This window comes from Urocampus carinirostris, chromosome 1, assembly GCF_059441175.1.
Source record: "Urocampus carinirostris isolate Australia breed hairy pipefish chromosome 1, RoL_Ucar_1.0, whole genome shotgun sequence".
Classification (NCBI taxonomy): domain Eukaryota; kingdom Metazoa; phylum Chordata; class Actinopteri; order Syngnathiformes; family Syngnathidae; genus Urocampus; species Urocampus carinirostris.
In genome coordinates, this window is record NC_142349.1 from 4,622,716 (window position 1) to 4,645,170 (window position 22,455).

Genomic DNA, 22,455 nt, shown 5'->3' on the forward strand with positions numbered 1-22,455 from the left:
ATAAAAATCCAATCCTGTCATCACGGAGATGGAAGCGTAGTGACGCTTCTTTTTGGATTGGATATTTTGCGCCACCTTCAGGATTGTCAGTTGAGTTGCGCTTGACTTAACGACATAAAAGGGTGGCAGTGTTTTCCAAACATTTTGGAGCTAAGGGACATTTTTTTCCATTTAAAAAACTCGAGGCTCGCCTTCCGTCTAAAATATTTTAAAATTAATTCCAAGCACCTGTTTAATTTTTCTCAACCCTTAAATGATCATGTTGTCTAAATTGGGAGTATAAAGTTTTTCTTATAATTTGTGGTCACTGTGGTTCTGAAGGTAATGCAGGCTAATTATTGTGGCTAATAATTTATGGCAATTTTTGACTTTCACTATATGTATAACCCTTTTTTATGTTTTACTACATCTTTGATCTTATTTTTCTAGAAAAAAATAGTAACAATACAGTACACATCCTTTAAAGAGATAGATAGATAGATAGATAGATAGATAGATAGATAGATAGATAGATAGATAGATAGATAGATAGATAGATAGATAGATAGATAGATAGATAGATAGATAGATAGATAGATAGATAGATAGATAGATAGATAGATAGATAGATAGATAGATAGATAGATAGATAGATAACAATTGTAATGAAATACTACCAATAAAGGTCCTAGAATGACTGCAGTTAACCAGAGAGGGTTTTTCTTGACTTGGCTATCCAGTTCTGTCAATGACAGTTCCCACTAAGAGGATTTATAAAAAACGGTGGAGCAAAAACATTGGTAGGTTAGTAATTGCCGGGAGTTTAATCCTTGCGCTATGGGGAGCGATGACCACAAGCTTTTTTGTTTTGCCGTCCGCTTTTACCCGTTTGGAGGACAATTTGCAGCATGGGCAGGAGGCTTTTTCCTAAAAGACATTTTATTTAATGTATACTAGCTTGAAGCACAGTGGGTAGAAATGTTTCATCTTTTGCTTATCATTGGTGAGTATGTTTTACATGTGTCTTTTGACAACCCAAAAAAAGTACTTGTGCATTACAGTATTTTTGAATTATTATTTTTTTAAAATAATGTCAAAAAAGCCATTGTTCTAGAATATTGAGTCCTCTTTTGATTTTAATTTTTTGGTGGTTCATTCAGCTTTCGCAGTGATCACGCCTGAGTTTTCAAGTGCCACAGCCACCAAAACAAAATCTTTAGGTATGTTTTTCCAGTTCTACAAATAATGCATCGTTCTTCTAATTCGTCAAATATGTTTCACGGCATTTGTATTTGTACCTGGTAAAGCTTGAGCTCTTGTCATTTCTACAATGCGCTGGTGTAGATAGTCCCGTTTCTTAATTCAATTATCATCAGGAAATACTTGAGATCTTTCCTGATTTTGTTGATGTTGTTTTTGACACTTTAATGCTTGTATTTATCTACCAAAAACAAACAATAATGAATGGAAAAATCGAACACTATGATTTAATTTGTTTAAATGGTTATGGATACACCTGGGACTGGCTAGCAACTAGTTCAGGGTGTCCCCTGCCCACTGCCCGAAGATAGCTAGGATGGGCTCCAGCACCCCCGCGACCCTACTGAGGATAAGCGGTGCAGATAATGGATGGATGGATGGATACATTTGTATATACCTGTAACGTGCATTCAGGGAAGGTAGGTGAGGCTGTCATGTGTGGGAATATAGAATAAAATATATTAGATAGTTATATTTATTCAGTGTCAAATTTCTTTCTCAATTGACTTCAAAATGTTAAGATTTCTTTTTCAATTTTATCATAGAAATTATTGATACAATTAGTATGAAACATATTACTGTGCTGAGTGTCAACAGATGCACAATGAGGCACACAGTTATCTTGCCTCTTGACAAAGGGGGATAGTGAGACCAAAAATTCTGATTTGGCGCGCACCTTAACCCCAAATAATAAAATAATAAATATTATAAACAAGCTAACAGCAAATCAAGTCATCCAGGATTTTTTTTCTAGTTGCATGGACTTTTTTTCATAATTAAGGATTACCTACCTGTTGATGCCTTTACTCAAAAGGAGCAGTGCATAGACTCCATTTGTAAGTTAAAGTAAAACAACGAAATATTTTTTCTACGTTAGTTTATATACTGCTATTTTTGCCCTGCTATGATGATTAAGGTTCTTTTAATTGTAAATCTGACTGGGCCTCACCAGACACAAACTAGACCGCATCTCACTGGTATGTACTATATTTACTATAATATGCGTACATGCAATTGAGTACTAAGAATGTTGTATTCATTGATCCTTTATCAGAGTAATTTCCAAACAAAAATGAAGTGTTGATACAGTAAGTTAAACTGTATGTTCTTTTAATAACTAGTGACCAACAACTCAGGTGTTACACCAAGAGGCCAGTGTGGGGCCTGGGTAAAGGAGCCAGAAGGAGGCTCTTTCACCTCACCCAACTACCCACAGAAATACCCACCTGAGAGGGAATGTGTTTACATTATAGAAGGTGAGTCCTTTTCTTTCTTCTTTTTTTTTTACCGAAATTGCTTCATCCAACCCCAGCAAACTTTTTTGAATTTCTTCAAGCTTCTCCTCGCCAGTGCATCGACTTGTTTTTTGATGAAAAGTACTCCATCGAGCCGTCCTGGGATTGTAAATTCGATCACATCGAGGTGCGTGACGGCCCCTTTGGTTTTTCGCCCATCATCGGACGTTACTGTGGCCAGGAAAGTCCCATGTATGTTCGCTCCAGTGGGCGCTATCTTTACATCAAGTTTGTGGCTGATGGAGAACTCGAAGCCATCGGTTTCTCAGCCCGCTACAACTTTACTAAAGGTGAGTCACGACAGAGCACAATAGTCACATTTCAATTAACACAGAATTTAGAACTTTTTTACTCGCTGTTTCATCATTGTCAAGCTCCTTTTGTTGCACGTGCAAGTACGTGCATTTCTTGGATGCGCTTGAAAAAACAATTTTTTTCATCTTTCTTGGGGTTTGAGTGGGTGTTTGGTCTCTACTTGGAGCAGGCCTTTTCTGATTTCAGCATTTTCATGTTACATCGACAAATAGATATATTAGATATCACGGTTCATAGTTCCCTTACCCTCACGATCCAATGAGTACACAACTCTGGACAGTTTCTCCACTGTTGAAGGTTCCTGGCCTGTTTCTGAGTTGTGGCAAAGTTGGCATCAGTCCGTTCCTTAATGTTGTCAGCCCAGTTCTTTTTCGGTCTTCCTCTCCTCCAGCCCCCTTGGACTGTGCCCTTGAGAATTATATTAGTCAGTCCTGATGATATTTTGACGTGACCATACCACGAAAGTTTGTAACTGCCTACAGTTGACAACAGTTTTTCGTAGTGTCTAATGTGACATCTGATGGTGTTGCGCAGCATTTAGTTTGTCACATGGGCTATGTAGCTGATGCCTAGACATTTCCTATACATAGAAATTATTTCACTTTCATCTTTTTAAAGGTGCATTGTGTAATATTACCGCTAGATGGCACTATATGGTCTAATCATGCGAACGGAAACCAGTGCCGAACTAGCACAGCGTAGCAACAAGATGCCAGGAAAACATTACGGCAATTACAAGGTACGTATCTGCCATGTAAAAGAAATACAAATTTCACTACCTATGAATATCTATAAAAAATAACAATGGTATGGAAAGTTGTTGGAAGCATTGAAGAGTTTTTATATGAACAGCAGAGCATGTGAAAGAGTAGGGAGTGAGACAAGTGAGTGGTTCCCTGTGTTGACTGGTGTGAGACAGGAGTGTGTGATGTCACCATGGCTATTTAATGTGTACATGGATGGTGTGGTAAGAAAGGTGAATGCAAGAGTATTTGGCAGAGGTGTAGAGATGATGGATAACAGTGGATGGTTATGTCAGCTGCCTTTAGGTGAGGCTCATGTTAATGAAAACAAATGCAAATTTCTTGACCAACGAGGTTTTTTTTAATAAAAAATGTGGGTACCCGTAGCAGCAAGATGTCTGACGGTTATGTCAGCTCCTTTTAGGTGAGGCTCATGTTAATGAAAACAAATGCAAATTTCTCAACCTACGAGTCTTTTTTTGTAAATAATGCGGGTCCCCGTAGCAGAAAGATGTCTGACGGTTATGTCAGGTCCCTTTAGATGAGGCTCATGTTAATGAAAACAAATGCACATTTCTCGACCAACGAGTTTTTTTTTGTAAATAATGCACGTTTACATGACGGTGTCATGGAACAGAACAAGGACTCGGATCCAATAGCGTCAGTTAAAGGCTTTATTGTGACAAGATTCGGTGGAGCAGGCTTGGGACGTCGAGCCTTGGCAGTGGAAAGCCTCTTGGGACGATATGGCAACTCCGTGGTGAACACGCGTGGCGAAACGTAGCAGGTAAGTCGGTGGCCGGGGCGGAAGAGTAGATCGTAAACTTTTAACAGACAAGGGTCAGGCAACGAGAATCAGACTTGGAATATACATGGGCTTGTGGTACCTTGAATGTTGGAGGTTCACTCAGGAAATGAGGAAGACACTCGAACGTCCATCTCTGGACGCTGACAGCTTATGTAGTAGACTTCCACCAATCAAGAGATCGCGTTCCAGCACACCAGCTGATTACCTCAGGTGACTCCGGTTAGGTAATCACGACAGAACCCCCCCCTCAAGGGACGGCTCCAGAAGTCCCCCAGGGAAAAATAAAAATAAATCCAAACACGTCACATGGCAACACCGGTAATCCAAGGGAAAAAAAAAAATCACAGGCCAGTTACAAATAATTCCCCAAAACCCAAAATACATCACCAATAATCCAAAAATGGAGGGCCCAGAGGTCGTCCGATGAACCCTCAGAATTCTTCCGAGTGGATAGAGGCCCCTTCGTCCGCATCTGAAGGGGTGGTAGCGGGTGGGTCTGCCGGTGGAAGAGCAGCAGCGTCAGACCTACGACGACGACCACGGCGTGGTGCTGGTTGGTCAGGATGCAGTTGATGGAATTCTGCCACAAGAGATCGGTCCAGGATCTGCCTGCTGGGAATCCATGATCTCTCCTCCGGACCATATCCCTCCCAATCGACCAAGTACTGGAAGCCCCGACCCCTGCGTCGGGAGCGGAGCAGGCGGCGCACTGTATAGATAGGCTCCCCGTCCAAGGAGCGTGGAGCTGGGGGAGGAGGTGGAATGGGTGCCAACGGACTCTGGCTGACGGGCTTGATTCGGGAAACATGAAACGTGGGGTGCACTCTCATAGATCTTGGTAGACGGAGACGGACTGCTGAGGAGTTGATAATTTTTACTATAGGAAATGGGCCAAGATACCGAGGAGCCAGTTTCCTCGACTCAACCTTCAGTGGAAGATCAGCTGATGCTAGCCACACCTTCTGGCCCACCTGGTACTTCGGAGCAGGACTCCTCCGTCGATTAGCTCCAACGGCATGAGTCTTGCTAGCCCGAAGGAGTGTGGCCCGAGCACGAGCCCAAGTTCGCCGACAGCGACGTGCATTCGCCGTAGCTGACGGGCAGTTTACTTCCTCTTCTTGACTAGGGAACATAGGGGGTTGGTACCCATACACACACTGGAAGGGGGACATTCCAGTGGATGAGCTAACCAAGGAATTGTGAGCATATTCCACCCATGCCAATTGCCGAGCCCAGGACAACGGTTCGCTAGAGACCATGCAGCGAAGTGCCGTTTCCAAATCTTGGTTCACTCGTTCAGACTGCCCATTGGATTGAGGGTGGAACCCTGATGAGAGGCTGACAGAGGCACCCAACAGACGACAAAACTCCTTCCAAAACGCGGATGAGAACTGGGGACCACGGTCAGAAACAATGTCCAGAGGGATGCCATGGAGGCGGAACACATGCTGCTGGACTATCATTGCAGTTTCCTTGGCGGAGGGGAGCTTCGGTAGTGCCACGAAATGGACCATCTTACTGAATCGGTCCACGATAGTTAGTACAGTCGTCATCCCCTCGGATACTGGCAACCCCGTCACAAAGTCCAAGGAGATGTGGGACCATGGGCGGCGGGGAACCGGAAGTGGATGTAACAGACCGGCCGGACGTTGGTGGGATGTTTTGTTCTGGGCGCACACTTGACAGGCGGAGACATATTCCCTAACGTCCTTGGCCATGGTAGGCCACCAGAAGCGTCGGGACAAGAAACTGTGAGTCCGAGCCGACCCCGGATGGCAAGAAAAGTGAGAATTGTGCCCCCATTGGAGGACCTCGGACCGTAAGGGTTCGGAGACGAATAGTCGACCCTCGGGACAGGAGCTGGGGCCCGCCTGATCGGGTATCGCCTCTCTGACTCGGGACTCGATATCCCAGGAGACTGCTGCCACCATACAGGAAGCTGGAAGGACCGTTGCGGGACCCTGAGGTGTGTCATTGGAATTCTGGAATTGTCGGGAGAGCGCGTCGGGTTTCACATTTCGAGATCCGGGTCTGTAGGACAGAGTGAAGTTAAAGCGGGTGAAAAACAGGGCCCAACGTGACTGGCGAGGATTGAGCCGCTTGGCCGATCTAATATATTCTAAGTTCTTGTGGTCAGTCCAAACTATGAACGGCACCGTTACCCCCTCCAACCAATGCCGCCATTCCTCCAGGGCTAGCTTGACGGCCAACAACTCACGATCCCCCACGTCGTAGTTGCGTTCGGCCGGGGACAACCGCCGGGAAAAGAAGGCGCACGGGTGCATCTTCTGGTCCTTGTCCGACCGCTGGGACAGGACAGCACCCACTCCCACATCTGAGGCGTCCACCTCCACTACCAGTTGGCGTGCAGGGTCCGGTACCTGGAGTATGGGGGCCGTAGAGAAATGGGTTTTTAGACGGTTGAAAGCTGCATTAGCCTCGGAAGACCACCGAAATGGCTCTCTAGGACTGGTAAGAAGCGTGAGGGGAGCTGCCACCGAACTGTAGTTCCTGATGAACCTCCGGTAGAAATTGGCAAAACCAAGGAATTGTTGGAGCTTTTTCCGAGACTCAGGGACAGGCCAAGAGGTGACTGCTGATACCTTGGCAGGATCCATCTGAAGGGTCCCCTCCGCCACGATGTAGCCCAGGAACGAGACTGTCTTGGCGTGAAACTCGCACTTCTCTGCCTTAACAAATAAAGAGTTCTCTAGGAGACGACGGAGAACCAGCTGGACATGTTTTCGGTGTTCATCGAGGGACTTTGAGAAAATCAAGATATCGTCCAGATACACAAAAACAAAACGATTAAGCACATCTCGTAAAATGTCATTTACCAAAGATTGGAAAACAGCTGGAGCATTGGTTAATCCGAACGGCATTACCAGATACTCGTAGTGACCGTTGGGTGTGTTGAATGCCGTCTTCCACTCATCACCCTCCCGGATTCGGACTAAGTGGTAGGCGTTGCGCAGATCAAGTTTAGTGAAGACCGTGGCCCCCTGTAGAAGCTCAAAAGCAGAGGCAAGCAGCGGCAAGGGATAGCGATTTTTAACCGTGATTTCATTAAGGCCCCGATAATCTATACAGGGCCGGAGTGACCCGTCCTTTTTTCCCACAAAAAAGAACCCCGCCCCAGCAGGAGAAGAGGAGGGTCGAATGATACCAGCCGCCAAGGCATCGGAAATGTATTCCTCCATGGCCTTCCTCTCGGGAACGGACAAGGAGTAGAGGCGGCCCCGAGGAGGAGCAGACCCCGGCAGGAGATCAATTGCGCAGTCATAAGGCCTATGAGGGGGCAAGGAAGAGGCCTTAGCTTTACTGAAGACCTCCTGTAGGTGGTGGTAACAGGCTGGGACCTTGGACAGATTGGGTGGAGCCCTCGTGGAAACAGGATGATTTGGGTAAGGAGCGGCTTGCAGACAGGTTTGGTGACAGTCCATGCCCCATTCAAGTATCGACCCAGTGCGCCAGTCGAAATGGGGGTTGTGTTGCACCAACCAAGGATGACCCAGGACAAGGGGTTGGTTAGGGGAGTGAAGTAAGTGAAATCGGATCTTCTCTCTGTGATTTCCAGACAACTGTAGTTCAATGGGTTCCGTTATTTGAGATACGGTGCCTAATAGGCGGCCATCCAAAGCCCGAGCTGATACCGGGTTAGGAAGGGTTTCAACAGGTATCCCCATCTTGTGTGCGAGTGACAAATCCAGGATATTTGTTTCAGCACCAGAATCGATGAGGGCATGGAAGGGTTGAGATGTACCGGAAATAATGAGATTTGCCCGGAGAACAGGTCTATCAGTCTTGGGGGACGATACTAAAGCTGAGCTCAATCGGATGTCCCCTATATCCGACGAGCGTTGGCTTTTAACGGGCAATTGACCACCCTATGTCCCTGGCCGCCGCAGTAATAACATAGCCGTTCAGTACGCCTTCGCTGGCGTTCTTCGACGGAGAGAAAGGTGCGGTCCACCTCCATCATCTCATGAGGTGCGGTAGAATTGGTTGGGGGGTTCGGTATCTTACTAATGTCTTGACTTAGCCGGGTGATGGGTTGGCTGGGATCTTCTCTCTCTCTGCGTCTTGCCTGAACCCTACGGTCGATCCGGGCGGTCAGTTCGATAGCATTGTCAAGAGTTACCGGAGGAGCGTGGGAAACCAATTCGTCTTTGATATAACCGGACAAGCTATGGAGGTAGGCGTCGACCAGCGCCTCTTCGTTCCAGTGACTCTGGGCTGCTAGTGTGCGAAAGTCAATGGCATAGTCGGCAATGGAGCGTCTCCCCTGGCGAATGTTCAAGATTGAACGAGCAGCATCGACTGATGAGGCTCCAGAATCAAAAACTTTAATCATCTCCTGGCTTAGCAAATTAAAAGAGGTGCATGCTGTCGCCCCCCGTTCATATTCTGCCGTTCCCCAAAGGCGGGCTCTGCCAGTCAGATGATTTATCACAAAAGCCACCTTCGCCTTTTCGTTCACAAAGGCTCGCGGTTGTAGATCAAAAATTAGTCGGCAATTTATAAGAAAGGGGCGGACCTGGGCGGGCTCTCCACTGAATCTCTCTGGCGAACCTACTCGTGGTTCAACACTGCCGACCTGATCAGAAAGGGGCGGAACTGGATCTTGTGCTCGTGTTGCCGGGGGAGCTTCGCACTGTTCAAAAAATTCTTGGTGACGTCGTACTTGCCGGACTAGTGTGGATACGTCGTGGACGATCTGTTGTATTGCGCCTTCGGTGTGTTGTAGGCGCTGTAGCGCGGATTCCTGTTCGGCATTTCCGCATCTCTCAGAGGTGGGACGAACTGTCGCTGGATCCATGCTTTGGGTTCGAGTGTTCTGTCATGGAACAGAACAAGGACTCGGATCCAATAGCGTCAGTTAAAGGCTTTATTGTGACAAGATTCGGTGGAGCAGGCTTGGGACGTCGAGCCTTGGCAGTGGAAAGCCTCTTGGGACGATATGGCAACTCCGTGGTGAACACGCGTGGCGAAACGTAGCAGGTAAGTCGGTGGCCGGGGCGGAAGAGTAGATCGTAAACTTTTAACAGACAAGGGTCAGGCAACGAGAATCAGACTTGGAATATACATGGGCTTGTGGTACCTTGAATGTTGGAGGTTCACTCAGGAAATGAGGAAGACACTCGAACGTCCATCTCTGGACGCTGACAGCTTATGTAGTAGACTTCCACCAATCAAGAGATCGCGTTCCAGCACACCAGCTGATTACCTCAGGTGACTCCGGTTAGGTAATCACGACAGACGGTATATGTATTTTGGGTTAAATTCTTGAATCAAATTTTTTTTTAATGAGTAAGGTTTTTTTTTAACCACTATGAGGCTCTAAATAATACTGCCCCTTTAATGCACTCAAGACATTTTGCTCTCTGATTTTCTGGCGGTAACTTTCAACGCAGGCAATTATTTGTGGTAAATTTCCTGCATTAGTTTTTCAGATGCATTCCGCAGGAAATTGAAATCGATGGGAAAAAAGCATGTGCGTGTACACGCATGGAAAAGATACTTAATGAAAGCTTGTCTTCAGGGGAATCCAGCTTGTCAGCAGCTTAAGCTGGACGGAGGCTGAGGCTTTATTAACAGCAGTTTTTATAGGCCACTAACAATGACCAGCATCAAAGATTAATCTGCCTCCTCCTGTTTGGGAATCTTTTTTTGGAGTAAATCTGAATGTCCCCACAAGATTTTTATATTGAAAACCAGAAAATATCCAATTCATGATAATACACAGAATAAGTTACCGCTCATTCAAGATACAAGATATTTGTTCTTTTGTAATACAAAATGGGGTTTCCAGATTTAAGATTTGGGCCAAATGACCAAAGTAACCATTGACATGTGGTGCAGTTTGTGTCTGGTTAGGCAGTTTTACAAATAAATGAACTTACATTTTATTTCTCATTTGATTGGCAGGGGAATGTATGAACAGTGGCATACAAAGAAAAAACGTTTGTCTTACCTCTACTTACTGTACAAATGAAGTGTATGAGCTACTTCTTTTGAATAAAAGCATTGATAGAATCTTTCATTATAAAAAAAAGTTGATACAAACAGAGGTGGGTACATTTACTTCGTTACATTTACTTAAGTAAGTTTTGTAGAATTTTGTACTTCTCGGAGTATTTTTCAATCTCTGTACATTTACTTGAGTAAATTTGTGAGGAAAAATACAGTACTTTTACTTTGCTACAATAGGCTACATTGAAGTCATTACTTCATTACTTACCAAATCCCCTCCACGCAGGGACGGTTCTGTCTCCGCTATGGCCATTTATTCTGACGCAGAACTCCGGCCGGCTCTACTATGTTTCACCAATCAAACGTAGCAGCCTCATCACATGACCATATTCAATTTCAGCGGGGAAAACATTTTTTGTGGATAGAACGGATCGAAGATGTCACTTAGCAATAGCGACTATGAAAATACAGAAGAGGTGGAGCACCCCTGGTCTCACATCAAAAAAATGTTCCTCTTTTAAAGGGTGCCAAACACCAGCTACAATATGCAATGTCTCATTTGTTCGAGTTCATTTGCTAGCTTGTTGTTCTGCTTACAGAGCCTGTTAAGATAAGTGTGGGGGCTACTTGGTGCTACATGTGCTTAATTGATTTATTTGATTTATACTATTTTTATTTCATTGCTTTTTAAAGCACTTGAATTTATGTTGATCTAATTTTAGATTAAATGTAGTTTTTGTTTATATGATGGACTTTGATCATTTCATAAGATAATTGGTTGTTTTTTTAGAAAAAAAAACAATAAATACGATGTTGCTCCAGTTACTCAGTACTTGAGGAAAGATTTTTACCAAGTAAGTATTTGGGTGACTACTTTTACTTCTACTTGAGTAATATTATTCTGAAGTAACAGTACTTTTACTTGAGTATTTGTTTTGGCTACTCTACCCACCTGGATACAAAGAAAAAACATACAGGATGGCTTGATTTGCTGTTTGCTTTCCAATTTTATCATAATTGTATTGTTTGCGGAGGTGGTGTGTGCCGAATCAGAATCCCTAGTCTCACTATTGTCCTCTACCATAAGGCAAGCCAAATGGGTATCTCACTTTGCATCTGCAGACACTAAGCACACTAATACATTACATAGGGCTCCTTTTCAATAAAAGCATCAATAGGTAGGTAATCCTCCATTATTAAAAACAAAGTCCATGCAACGACTAACAACATACTTGATGTTTCAACTTGCTGACTCAATAACGCCCTCTGCCTTGAGGCAAGATAACTGTGTGCCTCACTGCAGACACTCAGTAGAGTAACACATTACCTACTTATTGTAAAAATATTTCTTATAATATATTGTGTAAATTCAAAACATCCAAAATTTGTGACATAAAATGAAAAACAACTTTAAAGCTGAATAAACATAACTAGTTAATACAGCATATTTTTATTCTACACTTCAAGGTGAGGCACATCTTTGCCAGTCTGCACTGACTGCACAAAACTGCAAGTACTGTAGCTAACGAGTCCCAGCATAGGGGCCCTTATTTACTTGCCTTCTCTAGCACTGAGGAATAAAATACCACTGTAGGATTTAAGAACGTGTTATAGTGTCCCCACAATTGCAGATTGAAAACATTTGATTGTATGCATAATCTTTAGATTGGATGTGGCGCCTCTGGGAATGTATTGTTGCAATAACCCCCAGCAATACACACAAATATTGGCAGGGACAGGACTGAATGTGAATAATCTGTCCCAGGCTGAAGCAGAAACGGGTAAGAAACACGAGAAGGGATTAATAAGAACTAAGACGCTAAATGCGGATTTATAATCCACCTAGCAAGTCCATTGACCAGGACACAATATCCCGGCATGCGTTGTCAGGATTTAAAGGACGTTTGAATAAGGGCATTCCGCTTTCTGATAGTTTGGTAGTTATAGTGTATAAATCACATCGAGCATGTCTAAGATCAATGCCTTGATGATAAAGATGTTATACTCTTCTTGTTATCTACTGTATTTTTTGTTGTTGCCAAGAATCTAAAGAAAAAATTGAATGTGAACTATGGTTCAGGTGAGAGATGTTCATGACCACTTTTTCTCAAACTGATACAACTACATAACTCATGAGTAGGCATCAATGCGACACTAGAACAAATACTACAAAATGACTGTTGTGTACCATCGTTCTTCGTAAATATCTCATGTTTCAATGTGGGCACATAAGACACCCGTTTAGTCCATGAGTGTCCCCCTGAGGACGGCACTGAAAGGGCTGAGCTGGTGGTCTCCCATATCTCCGTTCCCAAATTACAAGAAGAAAGAGTCTCTTCTTGTTGTTCAATGCTCATACCACCCTGCTTCTTGGCAAAGCGTGGTGGCATCTTGGATGCGACTGATCTGTTCTTAATAGGAATGGCCACTCCTTGTTCCTTCATAGTCAGGTGCGGCTTATGTATGTACAAAAGGTTTTTTCCTTTAAAAATGAAATGGGTGCAGCTTATAATCAGGTATGCTCTATAGTCCGAATTTTACGGTAGTCATTGATATAACACTAAAATAGACACTGGAAAAAAATATTATTTCAATGAATTTTCTTGAAATCATGTAAACCTTTTGGCGGCAAGAGAAATTGCATGTGAACTTCGTTTTGTCGAGGGATGTTCATGACCAGTTTTACAATTACTCAACCCTTGAATAGCCATCGATGTGAAACTACAACAGAAACTGAAAAAAAAAGATAATTTCAAGGAGTTTCCTTGAAAATCCAGTCATATTTTGTGCGGTAACAGAAGTTGAAAGAACATTTGCATCCGAACTTCGGTTCTCTCGATGGATATTCGTGACCACTTTTCTCAAACCGATATAATTACTCATTTCTTGAGTCTTCATTGATATGATACTAGAGTAGATGCTAAAAAAGTTTGATCATTCAAGGACTTTCTTTGAAATTCCATCATATTTATTACGTATAATGAAACCGTTTTCTCCCCAATTTGATACTTGTATCGGCCACTTTCTAAAGTAGTGATACATTCAAAGGAGGCTAGTATCAGCACACCCTCCCTAACAAAAAATAATGTCAACTTGCTCGTAAATATTTAATCCATTAACAACTCTTTTGCTCTTATCTATACAGACCCAGAGTTCAAAGATTTGGGAGTATTGCCAGCATTGCCAAGTAGGTATTACAATAAATTAAGACACTTTTTTTAACAATATTTTTTTAAAGCAACATGCTGTGTAAGCACCATTGTGAATGTACACATAATATTACAGTGTACTGAATACATAGTAAGTTTTACCGTGTATAGCATGATGACAATTTGGTAAAACATACAAAAATATATTGTTTTTCACAGTTTGTGAGTTTGAGCTGAATGGTCCAGAAGGTTTTGTGGAATCCACACAAATAAGCAGGGACAAGCAGGCTCTGCCCACCGAGGCTGTGGACTGCAGGTGGTTTGTACAGGCCCCACCAAAAGCCAAGGTATGTGTACAGTGTATGTTAAACTCATTTTAATAATTATCTTTCACATTAATTGGATGATAGATTCCCTCTTTATTGCATAACATTTGGCTTTAGCTTTGTCAGTCTTATAAAGGGGAGTGTTCCAAATGTCTACTTTGACAAATGCACCAAAAGCAAAAGCGATGCCGTTTCTAAAAATGACATTAAGCAACACAATGGATGCCCTCACTGCATTCTGGTAATGTAATTAAATTATTTAAATATTCAATAATCCATTTGCTAAAAGATTTTATTCCCATTAAATAAAATAGAAACTAAAAAAATAGAAATTTGCAAGTATATTTTTGTTCATGCCATTACCGCGGAGAGCAGAGATTCCTACACTCAAAGTTTTAACAAGTCCAGATTTTTTTTTCTCGCACCAATGTGACAGCAATGAATTCAAATATGACTTTTGAGGCAAAGCCGAACCATCGAAGCAGTACCATTGCTGCAATCTCCTCCATACTACTTAATAAGATATGTACCTAGTGCCATTTTATTTAAACAAATTAGTTAGTAAGTAGATTAAAAATATTGACAGCATTCTTGACAAATTTGAAATCTGTTCTAAAAATCTGTTCCAATATCCAATTCACAGATCTACATGCGCTTTCTGGAGTACGAAATGCACAACTCCAATGAGTGCAAGCGCAATTTTGTGGCCATTTATGACGGCAACAGTTCCGTTGAGCACCTGAGGAATAAATTCTGCTCCACGGTTGCCAACGATGTTATGCTTACGTCCTCCTTGGGTGTGGTGAGACTGTGGGCTGATGAGGGAAGCAGGAAAAGCAGATTCAAGATCCTCTTCACAACATTCCTTGATCGTGAGTGACCCAATCATTGTTGGATTATGTGATGGTTTCTCCTGGACAGAATAAATAAAACATATTTGATCACTGTCTTGGAACGCAGCCCCACGGTGGGGAGGTCCAAGGTTCAATTCCAGCCAATTGCAGCCTCTCCTAGCGGGGTTTGCATAGTTTCCCAATGCCTCCTTGGGTTTTCTCCGGGCACTCCAGTTTTATCCCACATCCCCCCAAAAAACAGGACTGTCAGTTTAATTGTCCGAACTAAATTGTCCCTAGGTGTAAATGAGCGAGTGAATTGTCATTGTGTGTCCTGTGACTGGCCGGCAACCAGTTCAGGGTGTCCCCTGCCAACCGGCTGAAGATGGCTGGGCTCCAGCCCCCTTGCGCTCCTAGTGAGGATAAGTGGCGCTGAAAATGGATGGATTGATGTCTTGGAATGTGTGTGGCGAAGAGAAACTGGTCAATACCTAATCTTTATTTTATTTATTTTTGTAATTTAATAACCACAAGTATAGAAGTCAACCAAAGAAGAGTGGTCAGTTAGTGAGTCATGGCTCAAGTTGTTTTTGTTTATGTTAGCTTATTTCTTTCTGCAAGATAGAATAGAATATAATAGAATAGAATAGAATAGAATATAATAGAATAGAATAGAATAGAATAGAATAAAATAGAATGTACCTTAATTATCATTGTTACAAAATGAGTTGAACATATTGTGACAACAACATTGGACGAAAGATACTGTAAATGACAGGTCTGCACAGATCTGGAAAGGGAAAAGTCGGGTTTCAGTTATGTGTATTTTGTTTCCAGCGCCATGTGAGGGAGACACTTTCTTTTGCCATAGCAATATGTGCATCAACCACACCTTGGTCTGCAACGGCATCCAGAATTGTGTATATCCATGGGATGAGAATCATTGTAAAGGTATAAGCAAATACATTTTCACCACATGTAGTATCTGTTATCTAAATCCAATTATATTTTGTGTCATTTGTGACACCAGAAAAAAGGAAACCCAGCATACTTGACTCTCTGGATAATACTAACATCACGATCATTGCCGTGACCTGTGGCTTGGTTGTCATCCTGCTTATCATCTCTGTCGTCATTCAAGTCAAACAGCCTCGGAAGAAGTACATCATCCGCAGGTTGATTAATTTTCTCAATCATCTCACTATGGTATTTGACTTATTGCAATTGTTGAGAGACTGTAGTATTTCCTCTCTTGTCCTTAGCGTGTTCATTGAATTTGTGGTGATAAGAATGTTGGTAGGATTAGAGGCTGGAGATGAACTCCTATTCAGGATAGTTTGTAATGGCAGAATGTTCTGGATGTGATATAGACAAAGGCTACATTCTGGCAATGGTGTGCAAGTGACATTTAAAGCAAGCTTTGCGTATATTTTCTGCGACGTTGAAAAACTGCTGTTGACGTTCTGGCATGTTTTTCATCATTTGATCAATATCCTGCTATCAGCCATTTCAACAACTTGCGCATGTGCCGCTGTGTAGTCATCGGACTTATTGACATGAAGAACTCTTACGGTTAGCACAAAAAAAATGCAAATATGGCTAAAGTTTATTTTTATTTATTGGATTTCTTTTTAAATGTGAAAAAAAAACACGCAGACCATACATATTATTGATGTGGTTGAAAACACAAATAATCATGGAAAAGATGCAACTGGTGTTTCAAAAGGGAACAAAAAAATATTAAATGATGTTATGAAAATGGTCTGAAAAATTAAGCAGCTTCTGGCTGAGTCCGTAAATTAGTGTCCAAGGCCTGATCTCATTACTTCTCTCTTCAACATTACTCTAAGCTTTGCAGAGGATTCGGACCAAACTTTACAAAAGATTTCTTGCCTTCATCGTGAACTAGGGCTCCACGATTAACTAAAATCAAATCGATATTGCGATGTAATGCATTGTGATAGTGTAACCGCAAAACACTGCGTTTCTTTCAAGGATTCATAGTTCCAGTTTGGTATTTGAGTGGAGAAGTGTTTGGCCAAAAAGAATCGTCACATTTCGTAGTTTAACACCACTGGCCAATCAAAAGCAGATTTTAATGACACTGGCCAATAAAGGTGAGGCAAAGTTTGCAAGACTTTGATAGGCTTAGATAGACTGGTGTACATCCATTGTTGATATTTTGTTACAGTCTCTTAAGTATGTCATCTCAAGTTATGTTTGCATGTGACTCTGTTTAAGTTCTCCCGAAAAAAAAAAAACTAGCACGCAAAATGAACTTTTATTTTAAAAAACGAAAATCACATTGAAATTTAAATTCAAGTCTGAAAAATGGCAATTAAGTTTCGTCAGAACCAGAACAGGCAGTAGACCCAAATGAGTAACGTTTCACACAAAGCTTTATTGGAGAATCGAGGAAGTCAGGCGCGAGGAAACAAACAACAGCGATCCGGTGCTCAATGGGCAGGAAGCATGGTCAGAGATCCGAAGCAAGACGGGCAGCTGAGATAGGAGAACGGATCGTGGTCGGAGGATGGGACAAGTCAGGTAACCGGAGACGATTGCGAAGCCACGGACGGACGAGCAGGAAACAGGACAGGACGGGACAGAGGGCAAGCACAACACCGGCTCGGCAGTTTTTATACACGTGGTCTAAACACGGAAATGATGCGCAAATGACGCGATGAGAGGAAGCGGAACAGTCGCCGGCGTCTTTTTTCCGGCCATACCACAGATCAACAGCGGGTTGGCCAATTTTGCGCATTTTCCATCCCGGGCAACCACGGGCAAAAAAAAAACGCAAAATTTTAGCCGTGATTCAGCCGCAAATGTCTGTGTGACCGGCCCCTAAGACCGGCCTGATGCCGCGGAGGAAGGTGACCCAGCATCAGCATCCGGAGGCGTGGCAGGAGGAGGCTGAGCGGACGGGCCGGTGCCCCTAGTACGGCCCCAGCGGAGAGCAGGCTGGTCGGGGTGTCGCTGGTGGAAATCTCTCATGACGCCGAAGAAGGCCGGCCGGTGGCTGGTTGGAAGATTTATTCCAGGAGCAGGTTTGGCATGCCCCGACGTTTTCCCGCGTTTCTTTCACCAAGGAGGGCCACCAGAAGCGTCGAGAGAGGAGGCTGCGAGTGCGGGCAACCCCTGGGTGGCAGGCCAGGCGGGAGTCATGCCCCCATTGAAGGACCTCAGATTGGTGACCCTCGAGGCAGGTGCTGGGTCCCAGTTGGTCCTGAAGCGCCCTCCTCACACGGTCCTTGATGTCCCATGTAAGCGGAGCCACCACACGGGAACCGGAAAGGATGGATGCTGGGCCCTGGGGAAGACTGCCCCCCTTCTGGAACTGGCGGGAGAGGGCATCAGGCTGGACGTTGCGAGAGCCCGGGTGGTAGGAGAGGGTAAAGTTGAACCTGGCAAAAAATATGTGACTGTCTGGGGTTCAGGCGCTTAGCCAAGCGGATGTATTGGAGATTCTTATGGTCCGTCCAAACCAGGAATGGAACTGTCACCCCCTTCAGCCTGTGTCGCCATTCCTCCAAGGCAAGCTTTAGGGCCAATATCTCCTGGTCCCCGACGTCATAGTTGCACTCCGCAGGTGAGAGACAGCACGAGAAGAAGGCGCAGGGAAATAGGCCTTGAGGACGGAGAAGGCGTCATTGCCCGCCGGAGACCACCGGAACGCCTCTTTGGGGCTGGTCGAGTGCCTTGAGAGGAGCCCCCATCAAGCTGTAGTTCCGGATGAACCGGCAATAAAAATTGGCAAACTGAGGAACTGCTGGAGCTTCTTTCAGCAGTCAGCAACGGGCCAGGAGGTGACTGCCGACACCTTGGCTGGGTCCATCTGTATGCTTCCCTCAGTCACAATATACCCCAGGAAGGACACTGTCTTGGCATGGAACTCACACTTCTCTGCCTTAATGAAAGAGTGAGTTCTCCAGGAGACGGTGAAGAACGAGTTGGACGTGCTGCGTGTATTCTTCCATGGACTTGGAAAAGATCAGGATGTCGTCGAGGTACACAAAAACAAAACGGTTCAATATATCACGCAACTCGTCATTAATTAGTCCTTGGAAGACGGCAGGTGCGTTGGTAAGTCCAATGGGTATGACCAGGTACTCATCGTGCCCTGTAGGGGTGCTAAACGAGTGAGCGCAGGTAAGAGCAATTGGCAAATCATGACAGTTTTTTTTTCTCCAAAATCGTACACTTTGCTAGAATAAGGGGAACAAATGAAGGAAGTAAGCAGTATTGAACTGAGCTTTGATTGCGATACTATATCTTTATGATATATGAATATGAATTGGAGATATTTTTATGTTTTGCACTCTTTTGAAAGGTCATCAATGATGTTTGAATATCCATCCATTCATTTTCTGCACCGCTCACCCTCAGTAGGGACGTGGGTGTGGTGGAGCCCATCCCAGCTATCTTCGTGTAATGGGCAGGAGACACCCTGAACTGGTTGCCAGCCAGTTGCAGGGTACACGGAGACATACAGCTATTCACACATTCAGAGGGGGACAGGCATGGGGTGGAACATGTGAACTCCACACAGGGGGACAGACCAGTAGCTGGATTTGAACTCAAGACCTCTGAAAAGTGGGGCTAACGTGGTGACCACTCAGCTGCCGTGCCGCCCCTGTGTAAATAACACTTGCATCAGATACATTGACACACAAAGTAAGTTTTGCTAACTTCAATTGATCGAAATCAGGTTCTTGTCATTACAATACTGCCTTTCAAACACATACAGTATTTACCAGAGGTATATAATATTGTAAACAAAAAAGAAGATACACATAAAATATGTATTTTGTTTCTGGTTTATTTTTTTGATAGCTTGTAGTTAAAAACAGTAATCTGTGTCCTGTAGACGATTTTCTCAGATCTTGGCATCAGAAGGAAAAACAGTTATCATGGGTCCTTAGTTTTTGTCTTTTCAGAGTAAACATGTGCTGTCTTTTTTCTGTTTATAGGGAGGATTTTGACCCTGCCCTGCTTCATCCAGGGCTCCAACCTCCTCACTACGAGCTCTGCACATTACGACATATCCCCTCAGGCGATCTTACTGACGCCGCATTGGCCGAAGAATTTGAAAAATCACACAAGCTGCGTCGATCTTCCTCCAAATGCATCCGCGACCACCACTGCGGATCGCACCCAGGGAGCTTGCACGGCAGTGTACATGGTAGCCGCAGCAACCTCAGCATGAGAGAAACCAATGTGGATGCAGATTGTGGGGTACTTGTGCCGCAACATCAACCAGGGATGGTGGGTCAGCAGTCACCACTGTTGTCCCACCACATGACCCCGGCCGCTCACAGGAGCATCTTAGTCATGAAGCACAGCTACTCTCAGGACGGCGGAGATGGCTACAGAGAGGATGATGATCTGATGATGGATGATGGTCCGACAACCAGCAGGCACCATATTTACCATCATCAGATGCATCATGGCATGCAGGGGATGGACCACACGTTCCATCGTACATTGTCCAACGATTTCTGATATAAAAAAACACCTTCATTAAAAAAAAACATCTAGAACAACCCCCGTCAATTACACTAGTGAGATTCATGCCCTCACTTGTAATCCTTATTTATGGCATCAAAATCTTAATTTTTCCACTTCTTCATGTATTAAATAATTCAAATCTAGTCTGTTTGAATAAAGTCTGTTTTTCGAATTTAATGCAATAAGCCTTTTAAAATGTAGTTTAAGTGAGATCAGACGTGTCAAACTCTGTTTGGCCCGTGGGCAGATCCAGATAATATGTTATCAGGTAAAACAATGTCAATGCCTAATATTTAGCTTTGGTATTCTGTACACAGATTTATAATTGAGCCTACATTTGTCGCCTACCCTACAAATTATAATCAAGGATGATGAGGGATCTTTTCACATATATTCACAAACATAAAATCATCCAACAAGCCAGCTTTGGCCCATGGGCCATATGTTTGACATGAGATGGATGCTAAATCTACGTATCCAAGTTCCTGTTCCATTTTTTTGTGCAAAATGTTTACTTATTCACCTCAAAACAAATAACAAATAGATTTCATCTATTCCTCACGTTTTATAAACCAGAATTAAGCATCAAGTGAAAAAAAATATAATATGAATATAACACCATGCACTGGAGTTAAAATGTACATCTTGAGCATTTCTATATGGTTTTTCAAGCTGAACTGTCCTCAGCTCAACTGTATTAATTTGACATACACTGTTTTTCACCATGTGTAAAATGGAAATCAGTATTATTCACATTTATCTTATCTTTTCAAGCATTTACAACAAATATTACATCGCAAACCTAACAAATCACGCAAAAATATGGAAGGGATGACAGGTTGAAGTTAAAGATTTCTAGGGGACCCGTTCCCTATAATAACCTTGGACGCTTTTTCTGTATACCTTTTCAACTCATGATTATGTCTTACATTGTTATAACAGCTATTTGTTGGTAGTTATATCACCTAGAAGTTACATCATTTAAATCACAAATTACATCCTTCGCCTCCTTACTGTCTAGCTAGAACCAATGCCGGAGTGACTTATCGGGAAGAACGGGATATTCCCCAAAGGGCCTGCTCATGTCAAGTTCGAGTTTGGGCTGGCTGGATGTGGAAAAATAATTTGAACATGTATCTGTCACTCTCACTATCTAACCTTACTCGCACTTTCTACATTTTTACGTTTGTTTGGCCCACCACCACTTCTCTTTAGCAGTAAAATAACACAGAACAGCGCAAATGATATGAGTCAGATTCGATGGAAAGAAAGGCAGATAAAGATAAATGTGTTAACGAAGGATTGTTATCATTCACTTCACTCCTCTTGCACTTTTTGTCTCTCATCTGTGTGTCCCCAGGGTGTGTTGTGCTACATGTTTGCAGTATTTAGCACTTAGGTAGCGCCTCCCACCCAAATAAGCTCGTAGTGATGCAAATTTCGTCTCTTTTTCGAGAAACATCTCTTTCAGCTCGGCTCACTAAAAACGAGCGGTTCTTTCGGCTCCCAAAAGCTTCTTCAGATTGTTTTTGTTGTTTTTATCCACATATTGAAAATTATTATGTAACATTATGCACAAAATTACATTTGGCGGACAAATAAAGCTAAAAAAGAAAAAAGACACCAACAAAAAAGAAAAGAAAAAAAAAGGAAGAAAAAAGCAGGTCCTCTCACAATATAACCTTCTCACACATGCGTACCATGTCATCGGGCTGCCATCTAAGTTCCTGTTCACCTTTCCTGTACTCAGGTTGCATGTGAGCAGAGCTTCACTGCTTTAAAATGTGAGTAAATTAGGCTAAGAAGCTCACTGTTTCAGGAACGTTTGAAGGCCTTCATGCTGATGTACATTGAAAAGGAAATTTTCATGTTTGTAGACAATGACATTGTCATCAACAAAGTAGCAGTGACTACTGCTTTTCTCAGGATCATTCAGCGACCTAAAATTTTTGTAGTGAAGATACCTTATAAGAGTTTAGTGTAAAGCCTCACAATCTGTTAGGAAGGCAAACACAATATAGATTTCTAATTACTGACACTTAACATAATTGAATAAGTTTTCATCCATATTGGAATCTTTATGTAATCTTACTTTGAATTAAAAAGTGTTTTCTGTTCACTTATCAACATATAGCTGAATTTCTTTCGAATAAAGATGCATCATATGGGCTCGCTGCTGTTCCATTCTTTCACATTTCTCCTTCATAGCTAAATGGGCCCGATGACAACATCATCGTAGATTGTTAATATTTTTAGGGTTTGC

The 22,455-nt window shown here is 43.0% G+C and overlaps 1 protein-coding gene across 1 annotated transcript; it reads left to right on the forward strand.

Moving 5' to 3' along the window:
• Nucleotides 1–825: 825 nt before the first annotated feature.
• LOC148373310 (neuropilin and tolloid-like protein 1) lies at nt 826–22,361 on the forward strand. Its single transcript, XM_088344957.1, has 10 exons — nt 826–982; nt 1,140–1,199; nt 2,361–2,495; nt 2,576–2,824; nt 13,519–13,560; nt 13,742–13,869; nt 14,492–14,720; nt 15,519–15,632; nt 15,712–15,856; nt 19,655–22,361. Exons 1-10 carry the CDS (start codon nt 958–960, stop codon nt 20,184–20,186), a joined length of 1,659 nt encoding a protein of 552 aa, XP_088201083.1. The 5' UTR covers nt 826–957; the 3' UTR covers nt 20,187–22,361.
• Nucleotides 22,362–22,455: the final 94 nt, after the last annotated feature.

Excerpts from the sequence above, each read along its gene's own strand:
- LOC148373310 (XM_088344957.1), top strand. The coding sequence starts at position 958 with ATGTTTCATCTTTTGCTTATCATTG. Across the intron at positions 13,561-13,741 it reads AGTATTGCCAGCATTGCCAA|TTTGTGAGTTTGAGCTGAAT; the intron begins GTAGGTATTACA and ends TGTTTTTCACAG. Across the intron at positions 15,857-19,654 it reads AAGAAGTACATCATCCGCAG|GGAGGATTTTGACCCTGCCC; the intron begins GTTGATTAATTT and ends TTCTGTTTATAG.